Raw genomic sequence first — 22,049 nt, forward strand, 5'->3', positions numbered from 1 at the left:
GTTTTACTTTGAAAGAATGTAAAACGATTATTATAATTATCAGTTTAACTCGTACAAATTCACTATGCGCGAATATCATTATATCGCATGAGATGTGATATTGTTATCCATATGGCTAAAAATAAGAGAGTTAACACACACACACACACACACACACACACACACACATACACACACACACACACACACACACATAGAGGATATGTTATATGAGTGTTTATGTCATACAACAATCTTCAGCAATGACGTCGTTTCTAGTGTGACGTCATTCCGACTTCACGTCACAATAAGATTCGAATGACGTCAACAATGCCGTCCGGATGATGGATACAATACTCTGTTGCCTCGATATGTTTGGCCTCGTAGGTAATCATATATTTATTATCTACGAGGGCAAACATATCGGGTTCATAAAAATCATATGTGCCCTAGGATCATATCACGTCACGAGACAACAGTGTATTGTTTCCGTCATCCGGACGGCATTGTTGACGTCATTCGAACGACGTCAAAGCTAAAGATTTTTGACGTCATTCGACAATTTTGGTTCCGCTTCTGTTGAGACTTGCTGTCCTTATAGGTAAACACTAAAATTCGCCTCTGTAATTATAGACATCTTCATCTTCTTCGGTAATAAATTTAACATTATATTCGTGTTCGTGTCATACTATGTTTACGACACCAGTGTCTAAATTCCGATATATCCCGAGCGAGAGCATAAGGTGTGGAATATATATCCATACGAAATCAATGCGTAAAAATGATTTCGCGTAGAGGTATTTCAAATACCACTGTTGACGTAATACAGACGGCATTGTTGACGTAATGTTTTAAGACGTCACAATAATAATGACGTCACAGCGTATTATTATTTACGTCATGTTGATCTAAAACCTAAAATGCAATCGTGTTTCAATAAATGGATTGAGTATGGAAATATTATAATAAGCATACACATGGTATGGGACCTAAAACTTCACATGGTAAATTTAAGAAATCTTCTTTCCATGACATAAGGAATGAAAAAACGGCTATACAAAAAATCGAAATTTAGTATGGAGGGTGTTTCCCCATGACAAACGCCGTAAGTTTCTTTTGAAGTTACAAATTGAGGGTCATTTTTCAATGACAGGTTTACTAAAGCAGAATCTACTTCAACGCGTTGATAAGAAAGCGTGAGTTTTTCTTAGTCGTTTTTGAAGTATGGTTAATTGTTTTCTCCTCGAGTACCAGTAGTTTATGACCTTTTCACCGACAGCTTTGTTCCTAAATATAACGTAACTTAACCTCAGCAATAAAGAGGGCCACTTTGAAACATTATCGATCTCACTACCGGGGGAGGACAATGGAACAGCCAGAACAGCGCAGCCACACGTGACGAATCCGTAGCCCGGCTGTGTTTGGTTTCTATGTGCTGCTAGCCAAGCCAGGAAGCCATAGTCGCGTCGGTCGGCCAAGTAAATGTGACAGAACTGTAGATAATTGATGAATTTGTCGTGAATACAAATGTTTTGACGATTATTTGAGTGTACGTCTACTATTGCGAGCATGTGGATATGTTTACGTACCCTGACAACGTGAGATAGTGAAACGGAGGGGTATGTTGAGGTGATAGACGCCACAGGTGAAAAGTCAAGTGTTTGTGGGGAGAGAATGGGCAAAACAACAGACGGGGGTGGTATCGGAGTGACAGACAAAAACAACATTATGGAGAAAGGAAAGAAAGACGCACCATCTGCACCTGTCATTCAGAATGACGAGTCGAATAAACACGTCGACGTGCCGGAGAAGGAAACGCCGCGAGAGGAAGAGACGGGTAAGAGCGAGGAGCATAACGATAATGATTTAGGGAAGATATCTGTAGAAATAAAGAAGTCAATTGCTGGGGACAAACCAGAGAGCATCAACCAGTTCGATTCAGTGTCAAATGACAAAGCTAAGAAACCTCCGCAAGTCAAGGACACCGAACTTGCCAAGAAACCCGATTCCAACAAAATGGAACCTCTGAAAACGTCAAATTCTACAATGAGTTCAAAAAGCAAGAAACCAAAGAAGGGGATATTCGTGTCTTACTCCCCAGATGCTGGGTTCTTGGAGCGGAGATTCGTTGTAGAAACGACCCAGCAACTCAAAGAAAACAATCTGGCAGACGATCTTTGGTTTGACAAAGACGAGAAGAACACGGACAGTCCATGCTGGTTTTCTCTAAGAATGGAAGCTGTGGAGAAATGTCGAGCAGCAATCCTCGTGTTGTCAGACAGTTACTTCACGTGCCCTGTCTCCGTGTACGAAGGCAAGGCGCTTATCGACAGGCATAGGATGGATCCCGCTTCCGTCCGACTCTTTCCAATTCTGTTCAATAACATAGAAAACAGCGAGGTACCAAAGCACTACAGCGGCATCCTCAAAGACGCCGTAGACCTGACTGTTCACGCCAAGCTGAGTCTGGCGGAGAAGACGTCTATCGTGATTGGTTCTGTGATGGAAGAGCTGGAAAAGTTCGCCACCCTCACCTCTCCCCCGACCCCGCTGTGTGCACCCGACGCCGAGTTCACCGGCGAATACAAACGGAAGAAGATCTGTCAATGGAACGTGGGGGACTTGCAGGAATGGTTGTTCAAACTCGGCATCAAAGAGTTCTATCGCCAGAGTCTTGCCGAGAACATGGTAGACGGGTTTCTGCTCATGTCACTGACAGACCACGACATGGTCAAGTACCTGGGGGTGGACAGTCGAGTGGTCAGGAAGAAAATCATGCAACAGATCTTACAGACACTGGACAAGGAGCACAAACAGCCGGACAACTGGCACTTGCGAGCACGAGCTCAACGTGCAAAACCTGACGTGGTGTATGTGATTTATGACCCAGCTGATGTCAGGCTGGCGCAGAATATCAAGGCTGATCTAAGGAAAAAAAACTTACAGGTGAGTAATTGAGGTAACTGTTGTACGTTTGGATTTGAATGCTTATGATCTAAGGTGATGTATTGTGATATACATGTATATCTATATTATAATTTTATGTCCCTTCTGAAATTGTGAAAGTCATATAATATGTGAAATGTCTCAGTTTTCTTTTTGAGACCAAACTTGCACCCAGGGATAAAACCAACTGATGTTAGCCCTGAGTTTTTTATTTCGAGGATGGTGGTATTAATCTCATAACAACCCAAGTGAACATGGTGAAAGTGTTTATTAAACTTATATGCTGACTTTATGCTTCAAAATGTGTTAAAATGATGATAATATGTGTACACATTTTTCGTAAAAAATAATTGGTCACCCGATTACAATGAATGAACTGCATGAACTGGTTGAGAGTTTAGTTGTTTATCCTCTATACAAATGTTCTCATGTAACTTGTCCATGATGACAACACACTCTCGGCTGTTGCTTTTACATATGTTGAAGCCAGTGTGCATCTGTTTGAATCCATCTTCCCGAGGCAAGGGAGTTAACAGACTATAAAAGTCCAGTTTCCATCCTTGTCGAAATAGGCTGCAATTATGGAGTTATGTTTTTGATAGACTAACAAGTTTATGCATAGTCCAATCAAAATTGCATAACTAAATCGACATCTCGTTCGTATATCCAGACATTGCAAACTTTGGAAAGCATGTAGTACCGCCAGCTCAAATTAAGCGTCAATAGATATTTTCCAAATCATTTCATGTTTTTAATCAAGCTGCTCCTGTGATTTGATGCACTTTGCGAAGTAAGACCCGTTTTATTACAACATAGGTTTTGATTATCAATCAGATCGTCTTGACTGGGCTTTGCCATTTTGTTTGAAACATGGCGTGTGAGAGGTGGAATCTGATTGGTTAATAGGAGGGACATAACTCGTAATTGCCACTGATGGACCTGCGAAGGAGCCCAGAAATTCCAGCCTAATCTGGCAGGGGTGGAAACTGGACTTTTATAGTCAGTTAATTACCTTGAGTCAGGAAGATGGTTTGAATCATAAAGTAGAAACAGTTTATTGATAATTTCAGATTAAAATTAAAATAATTCAGAAAAATAGCAATATATTTTATCACACACTGCCAATAATAATTAACACTTCAAAGTATGTGTTCAAAATATTTTCACACTTTTCACAAAGCCCTTGTGGCCAAGCTGGTATTGAGTTGATAATATTTAGCGAAATTACATACAATATGTGAGGGTTCGAACCCCAGCAGAGAAACGCAACATTACAAATAATAACACTAAACATTACACAAACAGTTAATGAGAAGATAACATCCCCGGGACGATTTGTATGAAACCTGTAGGATACCTTAACGTCATCGTTTATGAGATTTAATCCACTTTGAGAACAATACGATGATATGACATTTGAAGCATCAGTTAGTTAATGTACACAGCTGACACTCAATGACAGTTTGTTAAAAAAGTATACATATAACAAAAAAAACTCTCCCTTGCCATCATGAAAGAGACCAGAAATATGATACCCTTGAGGGCATTCATGTTCATACAAATGTCACTCATGTAAATAACAATTAATTAGACAGCAAACTCTTCAATTGTTTGACTGTACTCATCTTCCCGAGGCAAGTGAGTTAACTGACTAAAAAAGTCCAGTTTCCACCCTTGCCAAACTAGGCTAGTATTATGGAGCTACATTTTGGCTGGACTAACGAGTCTATGCATAGTCCAATCAAAATCGTGCGCCGAAATCGAAATTCGGTTCACAAAAATGTCGTGCAGGTTTCGGTCGATTGCAGGATTTGCAAAGCATGTGCACCGCCAACTCATTGTCAGCAGATATTTTCCAAATCTTTTCATGTTTTTAATCAAGGTGCTCACGTGATTTGGTGCATGTCGCGATGTAAGACCCGTTTTATCACAATATAGATCTTGATTATCGATGGTGCCACCATTTTGTGTGAAACAAATGCAAGTGATACGGGAGATAGGTTCTGATTTGTCCATAGGAGGGGCTTAGAAGGGACATAACTGGTAATAGCCACTGGTGGCGCTATGATCGAGCCAAGTAATTCCAGCCAAGTTCGGCAAGGGTGGAAACTGGACTTTTATAGCCAGTTAACTCTCTTGCCTCGGGAAGATGGACTGTACTAGGCAGCACAAGCACATCTGTTAGGAAAATACGGAACCAGGAACCATGGCAACATGCCTGGAAACCATGTCTGGTGTCTGGGTGTGTTGTGTAATGTGATTATCACCCATAATTTCTACATACTGAACTAAAATCATTGGAAAATAATCAATCATGTTTATGATTGATTTCTTGATATGAACTGACACCAGCTAATCCTTCATGAAATCTATTAACTGAAACACACACTGTACACATACTAAATATACATTACTTTTTTGTGGTATAATTTGCCCCAAGAACATATGGTAATAGTTGTGTTGTTCGATAGATTGTGTCAGCGTGATCAGTGATCGGTAAATAATGACCAATTTGAGATGTACCCTGAAGACAGACGAGGCTTGGTAGATTATATACATGTAGCTTCAATGGCTGACGAGCATTATTGTGTGGGTACACCGTGACAGATTTAGAGATGTTTTCTGTATGTTCTAGTGGCCACAGATCCCACAACTGATTGTGTTTAACTGAGCAGTGTAGGCGTCACCTGTCAACACTGATGATTCTCGTGACTGTTTCAGGAAATAGATAGTATTGTTGTGTTGTGTTTTCTACATTACATGATTATCATGATTATAGTCACAATGATATGTTTCTTTGTTGTTAAACGCAATATTCCAGCTATATGACCCAATCTGTAAATAATCGAGTCTGGATCAGACAATCCAGTGATTAACATCCTTAGCATCGATCTACGCAATTGGGATACGATAACATGCATCAAACGACAGCGATCTGACCACCCGATCCCCATAGTCGCCTTTCATGACGATGATGTATTACATTAGTGATTGACATTAAGTGAGTGTGATTTGTTTAGTAAACAGGAATTTATTAGTTGATTATCAGTGTCATCTTGTCTTGTTCGTACCAACTGACACATCAAGAGAGGCATTTTGATATAAGTGAGGTGAGGTGAAATTGGATTTAACGTCACGTCCGAGATTATTGCACTTATATAGCGACGTGCATGCACATGTGTGTGTGGCTGCTTGTACTAGTCCGGACTAATGACGATTTATAGTGCTAGCCCACTGAGACACCATGCCACAGTTTAACATGAATACCCCACTCAGACACAGTATACTGACTCCGAGTCGACCAGTCCTTGTTTTAGCGCCTTTATGCCGAGCGCCAGACAGGGTAACAACAAGTACCATCTTTTAACGTCTTTTGGTATGACGTGGCCGGGGATCGAACCCATGACTTTCCACTCTCCGGGTGGACTCTCTACCACAAAGGCCACAGAGGCGGTCCCTTTGATATAAGTACTGTATCATAAGCATGCTGAGGTCAGTTAAATAGACACACAAAACTGAATGTGATATGATTACTTGTGAATTTGAGAGTAGTTTATACAAATATATACACTTGGATGGTTTGTTATGTGTGAAATAACACATCAATATTACCTAGCTAGTTGCTACAGAGTAGAACATACAGTAGCAAAAACACTATTGTAACAAGTTACATTGTAATACTCTGCTACAAGATTTGTACACAAATATTAAATAACTGCATTATGTATCCTACATAAATATAAATATAATAAAGATCCGGGTTAGAATAGGTCTTCAGGAATACATGCTTGCCTTAAGACTAAGATCAACTAACAGGATCAGGTGGTTAGATTTCGCTGTCTTGGTAGATGCATGTCATCGTGTTTCAATTGCGTGGATCAATGCTGATGATGACAATTACTGAATTATCTGGTTCAGACTCGATTATTTACAGACCGCTGTCATATAACTGGAATATTGCTGTGTGTGGCGTTCAACAAACAAACATAAATATCACTATAACATACTCCAAATGCCGTATACATGTATAAATATTGCCATTCCAAGGATATTCAGGCTTAAGTGTGTTGTGGCTTCCGCTGTTTGCCGAGCAGCTTGACCAGCATTAGGCTGTAAGCCTAGGCGGGGGGATATATTCAGTGTGTATACCATGTATACACTGGGCTATCATTGTATGGAACAATATGGTGTATACTTACAGAAGCATAATTGAAGTTATTGCCAGACACAATACTTGTAAACCATTCCTATGTATGTAGTGGTCCCAGTTATACCATGGGAGTCTTTGAGGAGGGTCATCTTTAGGGGAAGTATAGGATTGTTTTTATGGGAAGTATGGGACTGTATTAGAGGAATTATAGGAGTGTCAATATCGGCAAGAAAATTCAATAAAGCAACTATGCTGATTTTAACGTTAGGGCATACTTAATCACAAATGCTTGACCAAAATTTCAATTTGAAAAACATAAATAGCGTAAAACTGACGATAAAAAATGACATCATTCCCCCAAACGAAAAAATTCCTCCATTCCGGGGAATCTCCTTACTGGATGTTAAAATGGGTTCCCGGTGTTTGACACTCATGACAATCAGACCAACGCCCAATCTGGCTGCTTCTGCCTCGGGTTTTGTGACACACAACAGTTTTTTTCTGTCTGCTCATCTATTTCATTACTGTATCAACAACATATGTCACCTTGGTAACAACACTGAAGATGCCTTCAGGTGTTTACTGAGGGGATTAATCCCTGACAGGCATTTATTGTGTGGAATAGGGCCGAGGGCAGCTGGTGTTTTATTACCTGAACGGGAGTTAGTAATGAGACTGTAATTACCGATCTTAAATTGTTATCGTAATGTCACAATCAAGGGTGGTTTCACACATTCAACGACCTGTGAAGATCCGGGTTAGAATGGGTCTTCAGCAACCAAGGCTTGTCGAAAGAGGTGACTAATGGGATCAGGTGATCACTCATTCAACAATGTATGCAATGTTTCTATTTTTGTAGCATTAACAGAAATATCAGAAACTGTATATGTATTATGGTTAAGAATCACAAGATAAACACGGCAAATGCAACAGCCAATGAAAACAGTTGTCACCGCTGCGCTGGTAGCTTTAGGCCACGCCCCCAAATTGGTTTGTTCTGATAGCTGATTATGGAGCGTGTGATTTCATCACTTTCACTTGGACATATATATACTTTCTACAAATATTATGAATTTCTCTCAATCAAAAATTGATATTCACAAACAAAGTCTCAATAATTTTGTCACTTTACTTGCCCTTTAAGAGAGTATAGGGTTGTATTTGTTGAATTACTGGATTGTATTTAGGGATTATAGGATTGTATCAGGGGAGTTATAGGATTGTATTAGGGAAGTTACAGGATTGTATCAGGGGAGTTAAAGGATTGTCTTCAAGGGGGAGTAGGATTGTAATGAGGGAAGTATCGGCTTGTCTTTAAGAGAGTATGAGACTGTAGGGGAATTATTGGATTGTATCAGGGGAGTTATAGGATTGTCTTTAAGGAAGTGTAGGATTGTATTGAGGGGAGCATAGGCTTGTCTTCAAGAGAGTATGTGACTGTAGGGGAATTATTGGATTGTATCAGGGGAGTTATAGGATTGTATCAGGGGAGTTATAGGATTGTCTTTAAGGAAGTGTAGGATTGTATTGAGGGGAGTATAGGCTTGTCTTCAAGAGAGTATGTGACTGTAGGGGAATTATTGGATTGTATCAGGGGAGTTATAGGATTGTATCAGGGGAGTTATAGGATTGTCTTTAAGGAAGTGTAGGATTGTATTGAGGGGAGTATAGGCTTGTCTTTAAGAGAGTATGTGACTGTAGGGGAATTATAGGATTGTATCAGGGGAGTTATAGGATTGTCTTTAAGAAAGTGTAGGATTGTTTTAGGGGAGTTTAGGATTGTATGATGTTACCTTCATGGAACAAACAATCTAGTGAATGAGTACTTACTTAGTACTTAGCAATGACTTGATATTACCATTCTGCCCTTTTTAGGGAAGTCTCATTCTAGGGGTCATGGAATGTGTCATGTATTCGAGTTGGCCAGATTAGTAATTGATATCGGAGTACAGTGACATGGAGTGCAGGGGACCATTTCAAACTCCAATACTTGTTTGCTTTATGCAGGTCATGCTCTGGGCCCACGTGCACAAAGCGATCTTAGCGCTAAGATGATCTTAACTCCCATACTTTAACATAGGCTCACGATAGTCTTAGTGCTAAGATGGTTTTGTGAAAAGTGGGCCCTGGAGTATAGCATTGTCACAGGAGGGAGTAGAGGATTTGGTCTTTAGGGAGGGTATTGTAATATATGATTTGTGTGTAAAATGTGTCAGTTTCCATGGTTACAAAATGTGTTTGTTTTCCAGGTCATACATCATGATGGCATGAAACTAGGCAGGTCGAAAGAGGAGTTCCTTCAAATCAATGGCCCCCAAATCGCCACAGCAACCCATGTGATTGTCCTTTTGACTGCGGCATCTACAGGATCACCGTTTGTCTTCCATGAAGTCCTGTTTGCTGATTGGTTGGGGAAGAAGCTAGTGACGTCTATGTTCAAAAATGTTTGGACCAATCTAAGAGTGTCACTGAAGGCAGTCCTCGGTAAATTGAATGAAGACTATTATGTTGTTGTAAACTGGGTGTCTATGTAGAGTTGTGTTGCCTAGGTGTGCCAGAATCCTGTGATTGTGGTTTTGAATCCTGGTTTGCCATGATTATGTTTCTGGTAGGGCTGGGACGGGTAACTCAGGTACTCGGATCCTCGGGTCAGGTGGATACTGAGTAGGACCCGGGTACCCACAGGGCTACCCGGACCCGTGGTTAGTCATGTGATATATTGTTTAATGTAAAAAATTATCTAGAACTCTATGGTTACACTATAAGTCACTAATGTTCCCATTTCTTTCTGACTATGCACGCATTCCTTCTGACTTTAATATGTTTGAATAAAGGTAAAACTTCAATCAACTTCAGTGTTTGCATAACCAAATCGTTTTATACGTGTATCTACTACATTTTGCCAGGGCCACGGTCAAACAATTCCCAATAAGACATTTTGTACCCATCACTTGAGACCTACAGCAGGTACCCGGGTTGGGGCAGGTTATAAAGGTGGGGGGGGTAGTAAATGAGTTTCTAGGTTTGTGTGCACCGTACTCATGCTTGTGGGTTTCACCAAATGTCTTAAGACCTGCTTCGCTTCAGGCTTTCCTCCCACGTGCACAGTTGCGTCCCCTGGACACGCCAGAAACCTATGATTGTGGGTTTCGAATCCTGGTTCACCCCAATTATGTTTCTAGGTTTGTCAGCACCATACCCGTGCTCGTGGGTTTCACCAAAGTGGTAAACGTCTGAGACCTGCATCACACTTCGGGCTTTCCTCCCACATCAAGCTGACACGCCGTGATATAACTGGAATAATGTTAAAAGCGGTGTTAAACCCAACTCACTCACTCACTCCTCCCACGTCAAGCTGACATGCTGTGTTGATAGAGCTGAAATACTGTTCAACAAAACCTCACTCACTCACTCACTCACTCACTCACTCACTCACTCACTCACTCACTCACTCATAGTCTTATCAATTGTCTTTAGTATTTTAATGATTTACAGTATCATGTCAGTGTCATACATTTATTTGTTGTAATACAGCAATATTCTAGCAACATCACGATAACCTGTAAATTAGTGCATCTGGGCCAGACAAACCAGTGATAAAATTTATCAGCAATAATCCTGGGGACCTATTCTTACCCGGGCCTATTGATACAGAATGATCCAAGGGGCATATGTTACTTATACGAACATGAACTGTATACTACTATTTTCTGATGGTGTGTGAGAGTTCCAAAGTTATTGGTAGTTTGATTGATAAATTGGAATTTTGCTAAAAGGAATGTAAAAGTGATTCACTCACTTACCCACTTACCCCGTGATGATCTGGGGTGGAATAGGTCTTCAGGAACCCATGCTTGCTGTAAAAGGCGACTATGCTTGATGTAAGAGGCAACTAACAGATCGGGTGGTCAGGCTCGCTGACTTGGTTGATGCATGTCATCGTATCCCAATTGCATTAATCGATGCTTATGATGTCAATCACTGGATTGTCTGGTCCACACTCAACTTTTTACAGACCACCGTCATATAGCTGGAATATTGGTGAGGGCGGGCGTTAAAAAACGAACAAATAAATCCTGGTGGGTCACATATGATAGAAAGGAGACTAAAGAGTATTTTCTGAAATCTGAAGAAATCTAGATACTAGTGTGGCGTTAAACAACCAACAAACAAACAAACACTTACCCACTTCACTGTTTCAGGAGAGTGTCCAGCCATCGACTTCGAGACCAAGATGTACACAGAGAGTCTGGATGTTCTGGAACACCACATCAAGCCGCTCCGCCGCGTTCCTGGCGTGGTCCTGGAACAGACGTACCTCAACAAGATGGCCGACGGACTGAAGCCGCTGGAGGTCCTTGCTGGCTGCCGAAGTAGGTAGTAACTCATCACCTGTCTTGCATCCGTTGTCACTGTCGACCTTGTGTTTGTATGTGTGTGATTGTAAATGCATTCCTTGTCAAGTCAAGTCATTTAGAACTTCTAGAGTCACACACTTCCCGATTGTATTATGTGCCACTTGGCTGTCTTCTTGTCCACAGTCGAATGTAGTGTGCACACATCCTGGTGTTCCATGTGATATTTAGTTTTCAAAAATGAAGCACACTAATGTTAATCCACATCTCCCCAAAATACTGAGTCTGTTCTCAAACTGTCCATCCCTAGATCCAAGCACCATCAAATGTGATAGTCCGACACACTTTGTTCTTCTTGCATACCAATACACGAGTAATTTCATCAATGGCCATATGAAAGGCAATTGCCCTGGCTGTTTCTTAAAGCATTAGAAAGAAGGGCACATGCTTTTTGGGATCAATTTGATTTTTTCAGTTTATTTTGGTTTGATATCAGCATATTTTATTCTAATGTTTAGGAGATCAATTATCTTTTCCAACATAAAAATTTGCTAATTATAAACAATATTTTTTAGATAATTGAAAATAACGAACTGTATTCTTTGAACTTGTCTTCAAGTGAATGAGTGAGTGAGTGAGTTGGGTTTAACGCTGCTTTAAACAGTATTCCAGTTATATCACGGCGTGTCAGCTTAATGTGGGAGGAAAGCCCAAAGTGATGCAGGTCTCAGACGTTTACCACTTCGGTGAAACCCACGAGCACGGGTATGGTGCTGACAAACCTAGAAACATAATTGGGGCGAACTGGGATTCAAACCCACAATCATAGGTTTCTGGCGTGCCCAAGGGACGCAACTCTGCACAGTGAATCGCGGCGCCTTAGACGTGCCCCCTCTGTCTTCAAGAAAAGGGCATGTTAATATTTTTTCTACAATACGGGGCAGATGTAATAGGTCAGCCAAGTCTTGCCCTTTTCATTTGTCAGTTGTGCGAGTGATATATCTACTCAGATTCCATTGCTGACACCAGATTTTTTCAGTGGATCGTATTTATTAATTTATTTTCAATTTTCAAAAAGTTTATTTATCTAAAAGACACCTTCTGCCATGGTGCAGTTATTTTGCCAAAACAAGTTTATCATCATTTTCTTGGACACTGCACAGCCATGTTTTTGCAGATTTATATTTATTAAGCTTACACTTTACTTGTCACCTGTATTGTTTTGCTGTTACCATGCATTTTTTCAATTCACAGTAAGATCCCTGATTAAGATGATTTGAGTATGCATTTCCAGACCCACCTGCCCAATATTTGTGTGCTACATTCCGTCTCCCTGCAGGCTAGGGGTCTATATATAAGATATGTACCATTGTATATATGTATCACTGAACAGACGCTGTTGCACTGAGTCACAGCTTGACATTTATAAATCACCGGCTTTCATGCACAAGCAGGAACGCTTTCTTTATGCTTCAGTTTTGACTGAGTCTGCTTTACTGGTTGTCTGACAAATTTCTCGGTTGAAAGTCCAAGTCCATTTGGTCCAATTTTGATGACCTTATTATTATCATTATTTTTTTTAAACAGGGTCAGTGGTCAAAATAATCAGACTCGTGCTTTTATGATCGGTATTTTTTTGTTAATATTTGTAGACATAATGGTCAATGTTTTCTGATTATGATCTTCGCTATATTTACAGTTATGGGTCGAGATATGTGACATTCTATAAACTTTGCCATAATGAAGGCATGCATCTTCCCGAGGCAAGGGAGTTAACTGATTGTAAAAGTCCAGTTTCCACCCTTGCTGAACTAGGCTGGAATTGCTGGGATTGATCGTAGCGCCACCAGTGGTTATTACGAGTTATGTCCCTTCTATATCCCTCCTATTGACCAATCAGATTCCACCTCTGATATCACTTGCATTTGCTTCACACAAAATGGTGGCACCCAGTGAAGATGACCTAATAGATAATCCAGATCTATATTGTAATAAAACAGCTCTTACTTCGCAAAGTGCATCAAATCACGTGAGCACCTTCATTATAAATATGAAAAGATTTGGAAAAATGTATTTTGACACTAAGTTGACGGTGCACATGCTTTGTAAATCCTGCAGTCGACCTGCACGGCTATCTACGAACCTGAATTTGATTTCCTTACGTGATTGTGATGCGACTATGCATTGACTCGTTAGACCAGCCATAATGTAACTCCATAATCCGAGCCTAGTTCGGCAAGGGTGGAAACTGGACTTTTACTGGCAGTTGTCTCCCTTTTCTCGGGAAGATGGAAGGCATACTAAATAAGTATGAAAGTAGAAAGCTAATCTTCCTACATGAATCCATGTAAAGTTATATAGATAGGCTAATAGCCATATCTCATCCAGTGTCTATTTATTGAGGTTAGTTGTAGGGTACCATGTTGCACTGTAAAGACACTGCATGGAATGTAAACATTGCTGGCTTGCATGGGATTATAGTGAATACGTTTACCTCATTGTATTGACCCATATCACCTGGAGATATTTATTCACACAATTTCATCAGATAACAAGTTGAATGTGTGGTCATTTATAACTGTGCCTACAATAGGAGAAGGTAATCTTCCTACAGATATATAACTGACATTTTGAATATATGCTTATGTTATGATAAGGTTAGCTTGCTACAGATATGTAACTGTAAGGTTGAACAATATATGCTTATGTTATAATAAGGTTAGCTTCCTACAGATATATAACTGAAATTTTGAATAGGCTTATGTTATGATAAAGCTAGCTTCCTACAGATATTTAACTGAAAGTTTGAAAATATAAGCTTATGTTATGGTAAGGCTAGCTTCCTACAGATATGTAACTACAATTTTCTAATGATATATTTTTCTCTTTTTGCTGCACAAATTTTAGGACGAAGGTGATGTTTTATAGTTTACTCATATAAGTATTCAGTAGTTCCTCTGGTTTCCTAGCATCAACTAGCCTAGATAGAGTGCTCATCTAGCGTCTCCTCTCTCCACTCTTATGCACTTGGTGATGAAGATTCTGACTGACCCGTCACCTTCTCCCTCCACTGATTCCTTCTCCCTCTAGACATCCTGTAGTAGTTGCTTCGGTGTGTGCGATATTTCCCTACTTTCCATTGTATATCTCAGCTGCCAGTTACCATGGTTACAGGCTCCTAACTTGTTTTTCTGTAAGTCAGTTCAAAACTTTGAAAAATCTATGAATTGTAAGTGAAACTGCATATTTTTTGTGACCAGATATACAAGCTACTCGATCAATGAGAGTAACACAGTATGTGGTTTGACTCAATATGGGTTCCTCTAAAGTCCTTATGTGCTATTTGCGCGTCTAAAAAAATAAGCACTGTTCACAGAACATGTCATGAATCTTGTGCTGTTTGTCATTTGTCAATCTCATTAAAGTCAGATCTTAGTTTTCGCTACCGCTAAACAAAGATCTGAGGACATCCCATTACGGGTCACATCAGAACAATCTTTTATCCAACCAATCAGAGCATCGCTTACCAGATCATTAAAGTGATGGACGGTATGTGTTTTCTCATCTTGCAACCTCGAAAAATTTAACAGAGGGTATGCCGAACGACAGTTACAGGTTTTATGACTATATCCATACAATCTAGACCATCTATAAGCCATTCCAGAATGTTCTTTTTGTCAGTTTTAACATTTTTAATTGAGAATACATCAAAATATGTTTCGAAGCCCTGTCGCCAGTTTGAAACGTGTGTCGTAATGCTCGAGGAAGCTGCCTTCTGATTGGCTAATGTCGATTTCTTGTCCGTCATTTCATTGGTCGGTCAAAGTCCGCGAAAGGTCGTTCTGACGTAACCCATAATGGGATGTCCTTAGATCTTTGTTTAACGATAGCAAGAACTAAGATCTGATTTCAATGAGATTGGTCTTTGTCCACTAGTTAAACTGGTTGTAACTCACAGCATGTCACCTTTAAATATGGGCTGTTTCATCTTAAATTAAATCTTTACGAGTCATTGACGTCCCGATCTTCCAACCCTAGCATGATGACAGTGTTGTGGCTGGTATTTTCCAGTGTAAGCTGAATGGCAGCCCACAGTCTCTACTCTCTTGTCTCAGTTTTCTTGCAGTTATTGCAAACAACCCTTAACAAACTATTCTCCATCAAGAACAAACAGACAATATGAATTGATGTACAGCTCATCAGAACACTAGACACTAGGGCTCCACACATTGTGTGGGGAATCAAACCCAAGCCTTCAGCGTGACAAGGAAACACTTGAACAACTTGGCTACCCCACTGCCCCAACCGCCTATCTATAACTACAGGACCACCTATGTCAGACTGCAGGACCACCTATGTATGACTGCAGGACCATCTATGTAAGACTACAGGACCATCTATGTAAACCGGGACCACCTATGTAAGACTACAGGACCACCGATGTAAGACTGCAGGACCACCTATGTAAGACTGCAGGACCATCTATGTAAAACTGCAGGACGACCTATGTCAGACTGAAGGACCACCTATGTATGACTGCAGGACCATCTATGTAAGACTACAGGACCATCTATGTAAGACCGGGACCACCTATGTAAGAATGCAGGACCACCTATGTAAGACTGCAGGACCACCTATGTAAGACTACAGGACCACCCATGTAAAACTACAGGACCACCTATGTAAGACTGCAGGACCACCTATGTAAGACTGCAGGACCACCTATTTAAGACTGGGAGCACGTATGTAAGACTGCAGGACATTTAGAATTCGCCAAAGTTGTCACCAGCAAAGAGAAAACATGCATTAATTTGATATTGAGTGACAGATAGATATTGGGATTCTGGGTTAGAAGAGGTCCCCAGTAACCTATGCTGGTCATAGGAGGTGAGTTAATGGATCGGGTGGTAAGTTTGTTGACTAGTTAGCGTGTCATCACACTCCATCGCTGCTTATTTTATCAATCACTGAATTGTCTGGTCCAGACTCATTATGCTGCCATCGTATAGCGGGAATATTGCTGTGTGTGGCATTAAACAAACAAACAAACAAACAAACAAACAAACAAACAGCTACATGAACACTCTAACACGGTGGCAGTGTCTAAACTACAGTGTGTATACTATAAGGGTGTCTGCAAATAACAAATGCCTTCCACAACACATGCATGTATCCTTATGTAATAGGTACTAATCTCTTTGCGTGTGAATCTTTTAGATGTGACAAGTTGGAAAATATAACATAAACTATTCTCCATGTGAAAATAAGTGCTTTAACCATGTTTAAGCCCTCTGAAGACCCGGGATAGAATAGGTCTTCAGCAACCCAAGCTTGTCGTAAGAGGCGACTAATGGGATCGGGTGATCAGGATCGCTGACTTGCTTGATGCATGTCATTGTATCCAAATTGCGTGGATCGATGCTCATGACATCAATCACATGGTCCAGACTTGATTTACAGACTGCCATCATATAGCTGGAATATTGCTGAGTGCGGTGTTCAACAACAAAGAAACAGTGTTTAAGGCGGTTGTTTTTCTGTGATGAGAATCATGATTGACATATTTGAGTGATCATGTTATTAAGTTGTTGTTGTTGAATTGCTGTTGTCTTTAAATTATTATTTGCAATAACTGGAAAGTATTTTGTAGAATTAACTGTTACCTGTGTTATGTGATTGTGACAGTTAGGGCATGTAGCTTCATGGTATGAATTACGGTGTATTATTATTGATATATTATATATTGACCCCGTGAAGATCCGGGACAGAATAATTCTCCAGCAACCCATGCCTGTCGTAAGAGGTGACTAATGGCGCATCTGGTGGTCAGGCTTGCTGACTTGGTTGATGCATGTTATCGTATCCCAATTGTTAACATCAATGCTCATGATGTCAATCACTGGATTGTCTGGTCCAGACTGGATTATTTACAAGTGTGGTGTTAAACAACAAACAAACAAAACAATATATATTTATATATATTGACTTGAAAAAAACATCTTAACCAAGGCCATGTTAAAATAGCTATAAATGACAAATTAACTCCAGCCAACAAAGTTTTGAGAATAAAAATATGCCTAAGAATTTATTTTTTTTCTGTTAAATAATTTGGCAGCCCCATTAACATAGGAATACTGTTCACAATGGTTGAGCTTTTGTCTTAATTTGACTATTGCTGCTGCACTTGGGTTTGGAAACCATGTGCTGCCTGGGCATATCGCCTTTATAGTCCTGTACATGTTTTTGACACATTTATCAGTCATGTCAAGGTCATCCTCAAGGTCATAGCCTGGACATTAGTTGGTGTGTAACCAGTTCCAGATGCATTCACTGTAGGTCAGTGGCACTTGGTACATGTCATCTACAGGGAATAGGTCGTGAGTGTAGGTCACAGAGAAGGGCATTCATAGATTGTCAGTGAAAATTAAAGGCCTTGCGAATGACCTTGAAATACTTGCAACTTGAAGTTAAATGCGCTCTCAAGGTCATATATTTCAAATTGTATTCTGTTCATGAGAACCCAAGTAGTGTTTGCTGGCTACATGTCTGTGGTAGGATTACATTTGGTACACATCCATAGTGTGAGCATTGAAGTAATATTTTGAACTACCTTTGAAGGTCAAGGTCACTAGAATGGTGTTGTTTACTGGACCAACTAGGGCAAGAAGCAGAGGTCTTTCTGTTTCAAGGTTGTACTGCTTTGGGAATTTGTTTTCACAAATTCACAAGTTATGTCTTTAATCCAGCGTCTTCCCGATTGCAAGGGCGTTAACTGACTATAAATGTCCTGTTCCCAGCCTTGCCAAACTCAAGACATTCTTTTTACAGTTGTTGGAGGCTAGGAACTTTCTGCACATTGCATATGTATTACCCTCCCACACACAAGTGTTTGTGCATGTTTCCATCAATTAGTTGTAGGGTTCCATGTTTCATCTGGTGTTTTTGTGCATGTTTCCATCAATTAGTTGTAGGATTCCGTGTTTCATCTGGTGTTTTTGTGCATGTTTCCATCAATTAGTTGTAGGGTTCCATGTTTCATCTGGTGTTTTTGTGCATGTTTCCATCAATTAGTTGTAGGGTTCCGTGTTTCATCTGGTGTTTTTGTGCATGTTTCCATCAATTAGTTGTAGGGTTCCATGTTTCATCTGGTGTTTTTGTGCATGTTTCCATCAATTAGTTGTAGGGTTCCGTGTTTCATCTGGTGTTTTTGTGCATGTTTCCATCAATTAGTTGTAGGGTCCCATGTTTCATCTGGTGTTTTTGTGCATGTTTCCATCAATTAGTTGTAGGGTCCCATGTTTCATCTGGTGTTTTTGTGCATGTTTCCATCAATTAGTTGTAGGATTCCGTGTTTCATCTGGTGTTTTTGTGCATGTTTCCATCAATTAGTTGTAGGGTCCCATGTTTCATCTGGTGTTTTTGTGCATGTTTCCATCAATTAGTTGTAGGGTCCCATGTTTCATCTGGTGTTTTTGTGCATGTTTCCATCAATTAGTTGTAGGGTCCCATGTTTCATCTGGTGTTTTTGTGCATGTTTCCATCAATTAGTTGTAGGGTCCCATGTTTCATCTGGTGTTTTTGTGCATGTTTCCATCAATTAGTTGTAGGGTCCCATGTTTCATCTGGTGTTTTTGTTCATGTTTCCATCAATTAGTTGTAGGGTCCCATGTTTCATCTGGTGTTTTTGTGCATGTTTCCATCAATTAGTTGTAGGATTCCGTGTTTCATCTGGTGTTTTTGTGCATGTTTCCATCAATTAGTTGTAGGGTTCCATGTTTCATCTGGTGTTTGGATGTTTCAGCCGACAGCATGAGCTCCATGCTGGGGACAGAGGGAGAACCCATGGTCTTTATCAGGTAATATTGTTTCCAATATCTGCCATCTATCTCGACTTTATCATTCTTACATACAGATGTTGGTCACACATCTTCACTTGCACATTCAGATGATTATTTTCAGAATTACAGCTGTTAATGTTGTATATGGTATTTTTCCCTTGTTCCAGCTGTCAATGTGATATCTGTTACATTTCCCTGTTCCAGCTGTCAATGTAATATCTGTTATGTTTCCCTGTTCCAGCTGTCAATGTAATATCTGTTATATTTCCCTGTTCCAGCTACCAATGGGATATCTGTTATATTTCCCTGTTCCAGCTACCAATGGGATATCTGTTACATTTCCCTGTTCCAGCTACCAATGGGATATCTGTTACATTTCCCTGTTCCAGCTACCAATGGGATATCTGTTATATTTCCCTGTTCCAGCTTCCAATGGGATATCTGTTACATTTCCCTGTTCCAGCTACCAATGGGATATCTGTTACATTTCCCTGTTCCAGCTACCAATGTAATATCTGTTATATTTCCCTGTTCCAGCTACCAATGGGATATATGTTATATTTCCCTGTTCCAGCTACCAATTGGATATCTGTTATATTTCCTGTTCCAGCTACCAATGTGATATCTGTTATATTTCCCTTGTTCTAGCTTTGAATGTAATATCTGTTATATTACCCTGTGCCAGCTGTCATGTAATATCTGTTATATTTCCCTGTTCCAGCTGTCATGTAATATCCGTTATATTTCCCTGTTCAAGCTGTCATGTTATATCTGTTTTATTTCCCTGTTCCAGCTGTCATGTAATATCTGTTATATAACCCTGTTCCAGCTGTCATGTAATATCTGTTATATTTCCCTGTTCCAGCTGTAATATGTAATATCTGTTATATTTCCCTGTTCCAGCTACCAATGGGACATGCAGAGCAAGGTGGAGGAAATACAGATGTACCTGGAACGAGCAGGTCTCGTTTGTTGGGCCGACATCAGCGTGAACCTGCCTCGCGGCCACAGCAGTCACAGCACAAGAAGCAGCATCAACTGCACCAACTTGGATACGGCCAACGACACGTTACAGGGACAGATCCAGCGGACAATGAAGTCATCGGCGGTCGTGCTCTGCTGCATCACACCAAAATATCTACAAAGTGACAACTGTGTGAAGGATTTAGGTCTGGCCGAGAACTACAACAAACCAGTCATACCTCTCCTCCTCCGCTTCGTCCCCATCGAGACGGCGCCGGCGCAGGTCAAGAGGCTGCTTCTACGGCAGAGCTACATCGACTTGAGCAACGAGCGACTTTACCGACAGAACATTGGTCTTGTTCTGGACAGGGTCCGGAAGGTGGTAGGGATGATGTAGCAGAGATGATGCTGTGGGTGTCGTACATCCGTCATTTCAGTGGGATGGTGTTGGTGACTCTCTGATGTACAGGAATTGTAGATGTTCAGCTGTGCGCGTCCTGCAATGTTCACGTTACCTCAAATCTCAACAGCTTGTACATTTGCATTTCCGAGTGTAATTGCATGTTATGATGTAGATGTAGCTTACCTGTGTATATGTCATGTCTATACTGTGAAACCTTGTTTGCCCAGACCATATTGTTCCTAGGCTTCTGGACTAACAAGTTTCTGGATAATGTATCATGGTATTGAGTAATATCACTATGTATATGTACTATACTACTCAAAAGAAGTTAAAGAACACCCAATTCTTTCATATTACTATCGTTATCAGTCATGGGGCATGTATGTTTACCTTCTTTTCAGCAGTGTATGTTTGGAGAGATATTTCCATGAAGATAGTGGGAAAGTATTTGTTCCGTATTCAAGGGTTTTGCTGGTTTTACTGTAACAGAAGGAAAACACATTTTTTCAAGTTACGGTAACCATGGTGACTGGCGCCAATCAGTTTGGATTCAAATCCTTTGAGTCAAGTATCAAAAGATGAACTTGTGTAAATATGTGTGTTTGAATGCATCTCCACTGGTACCCCTTGCTCCCTTTCTGAGAATCGGTAAAGTATATTGTGCATATGTTACAGTGGCAAATGGCTTGAATGGGACATTTCCACGCTACTTCTGTGATGGGCTCTGTGTTAACATGTGCAGACAGTGTGATTCTGTTGAGTACAATGTTTTTGAACTGGCAGGTAAATGCAGTTGTTTGGTCATCAAGGCAAGACTTTTCTGTAACTGTTTTACGGGTATTGCTGGGACTAAAACTTTCATGCAAACTTTCACCAAAAGAAATTGTGCACAGTTAGTTGATCTGCAAGACAATGTACAATGTTACATGAATGTATGTTAGGAGAATTAAATGACACTGTATGCATGGCAACATGTTTGATCAAGTTTGGAAGGACAATAAAAATAATATAACAGCGTGTACTTTTTTATTAAATTCCTGACACTTGCACCGTGCGATGAATACTGTGTTGACATGTCCTCTGAATGTATTAAAGGGTGACCCAGTGTAGGGGGGATATATTGTGGGGATATATCGTGTGTTGAGTGTCCTCTGAATGTAGTGAAGGGTGACCCAGTGTAGGGGAGATATAATGTGGGGATATATCGTTTGTTCAGTGTCCTCTGAATGTATGGAATGGTGACCCAGTGTAGGGGAGATATATTGTGGGGATATATCGTGTGTTGAGTGTCCTCTGAATGTATGGAATGGTGACCCAGTGTAGGGGGGATATATTGTGGGGATATATCGTGTGTTGAGTGTCCCCTGAATGTATGGAATGGTGACCCAGTGTAGGGGGGATATATTGTGGGGATA

At 40.4% G+C, this 22,049-nt stretch overlaps 1 protein-coding gene across 3 annotated transcripts; it reads left to right on the forward strand.

Annotated features, from left to right (window-relative positions):
- Positions 1–1,360: 1,360 nt before the first annotated feature.
- On the forward strand, positions 1,361–21,649 carry LOC124142202. 3 transcript variants are annotated; one of them, XM_046510520.2, is made up of 6 exons: positions 1,361–2,925; positions 9,325–9,559; positions 11,278–11,448; positions 14,338–14,344; positions 19,232–19,286; positions 20,172–20,567. In XM_046510520.2, exons 1-6 carry the CDS (start codon positions 1,654–1,656, stop codon positions 20,415–20,417), a joined length of 1,986 nt encoding a protein of 661 aa, XP_046366476.2. In that variant the 5' UTR covers positions 1,361–1,653; the 3' UTR covers positions 20,418–20,567. The 3 variants fall into 3 exon arrangements, with proteins under 3 accessions (XP_046366476.2, XP_046366477.2, XP_046366474.2); XM_046510521.2 differs by lacking the exon at positions 14,338–14,344 and having other exon boundaries at positions 11,278–11,452; XM_046510518.2 differs by lacking the exon at positions 14,338–14,344 and having other exon boundaries at positions 1,363–2,925; positions 20,172–21,649.
- The last annotated feature ends 400 nt before the right edge of the window (positions 21,650–22,049 follow it).

This window comes from Haliotis rufescens, unplaced genomic scaffold (genome assembly GCF_023055435.1).
Source record: "Haliotis rufescens isolate VD_foot unplaced genomic scaffold, xgHalRufe1.0.p SCAF_2, whole genome shotgun sequence".
Classification (NCBI taxonomy): domain Eukaryota; kingdom Metazoa; phylum Mollusca; class Gastropoda; order Lepetellida; family Haliotidae; genus Haliotis; species Haliotis rufescens.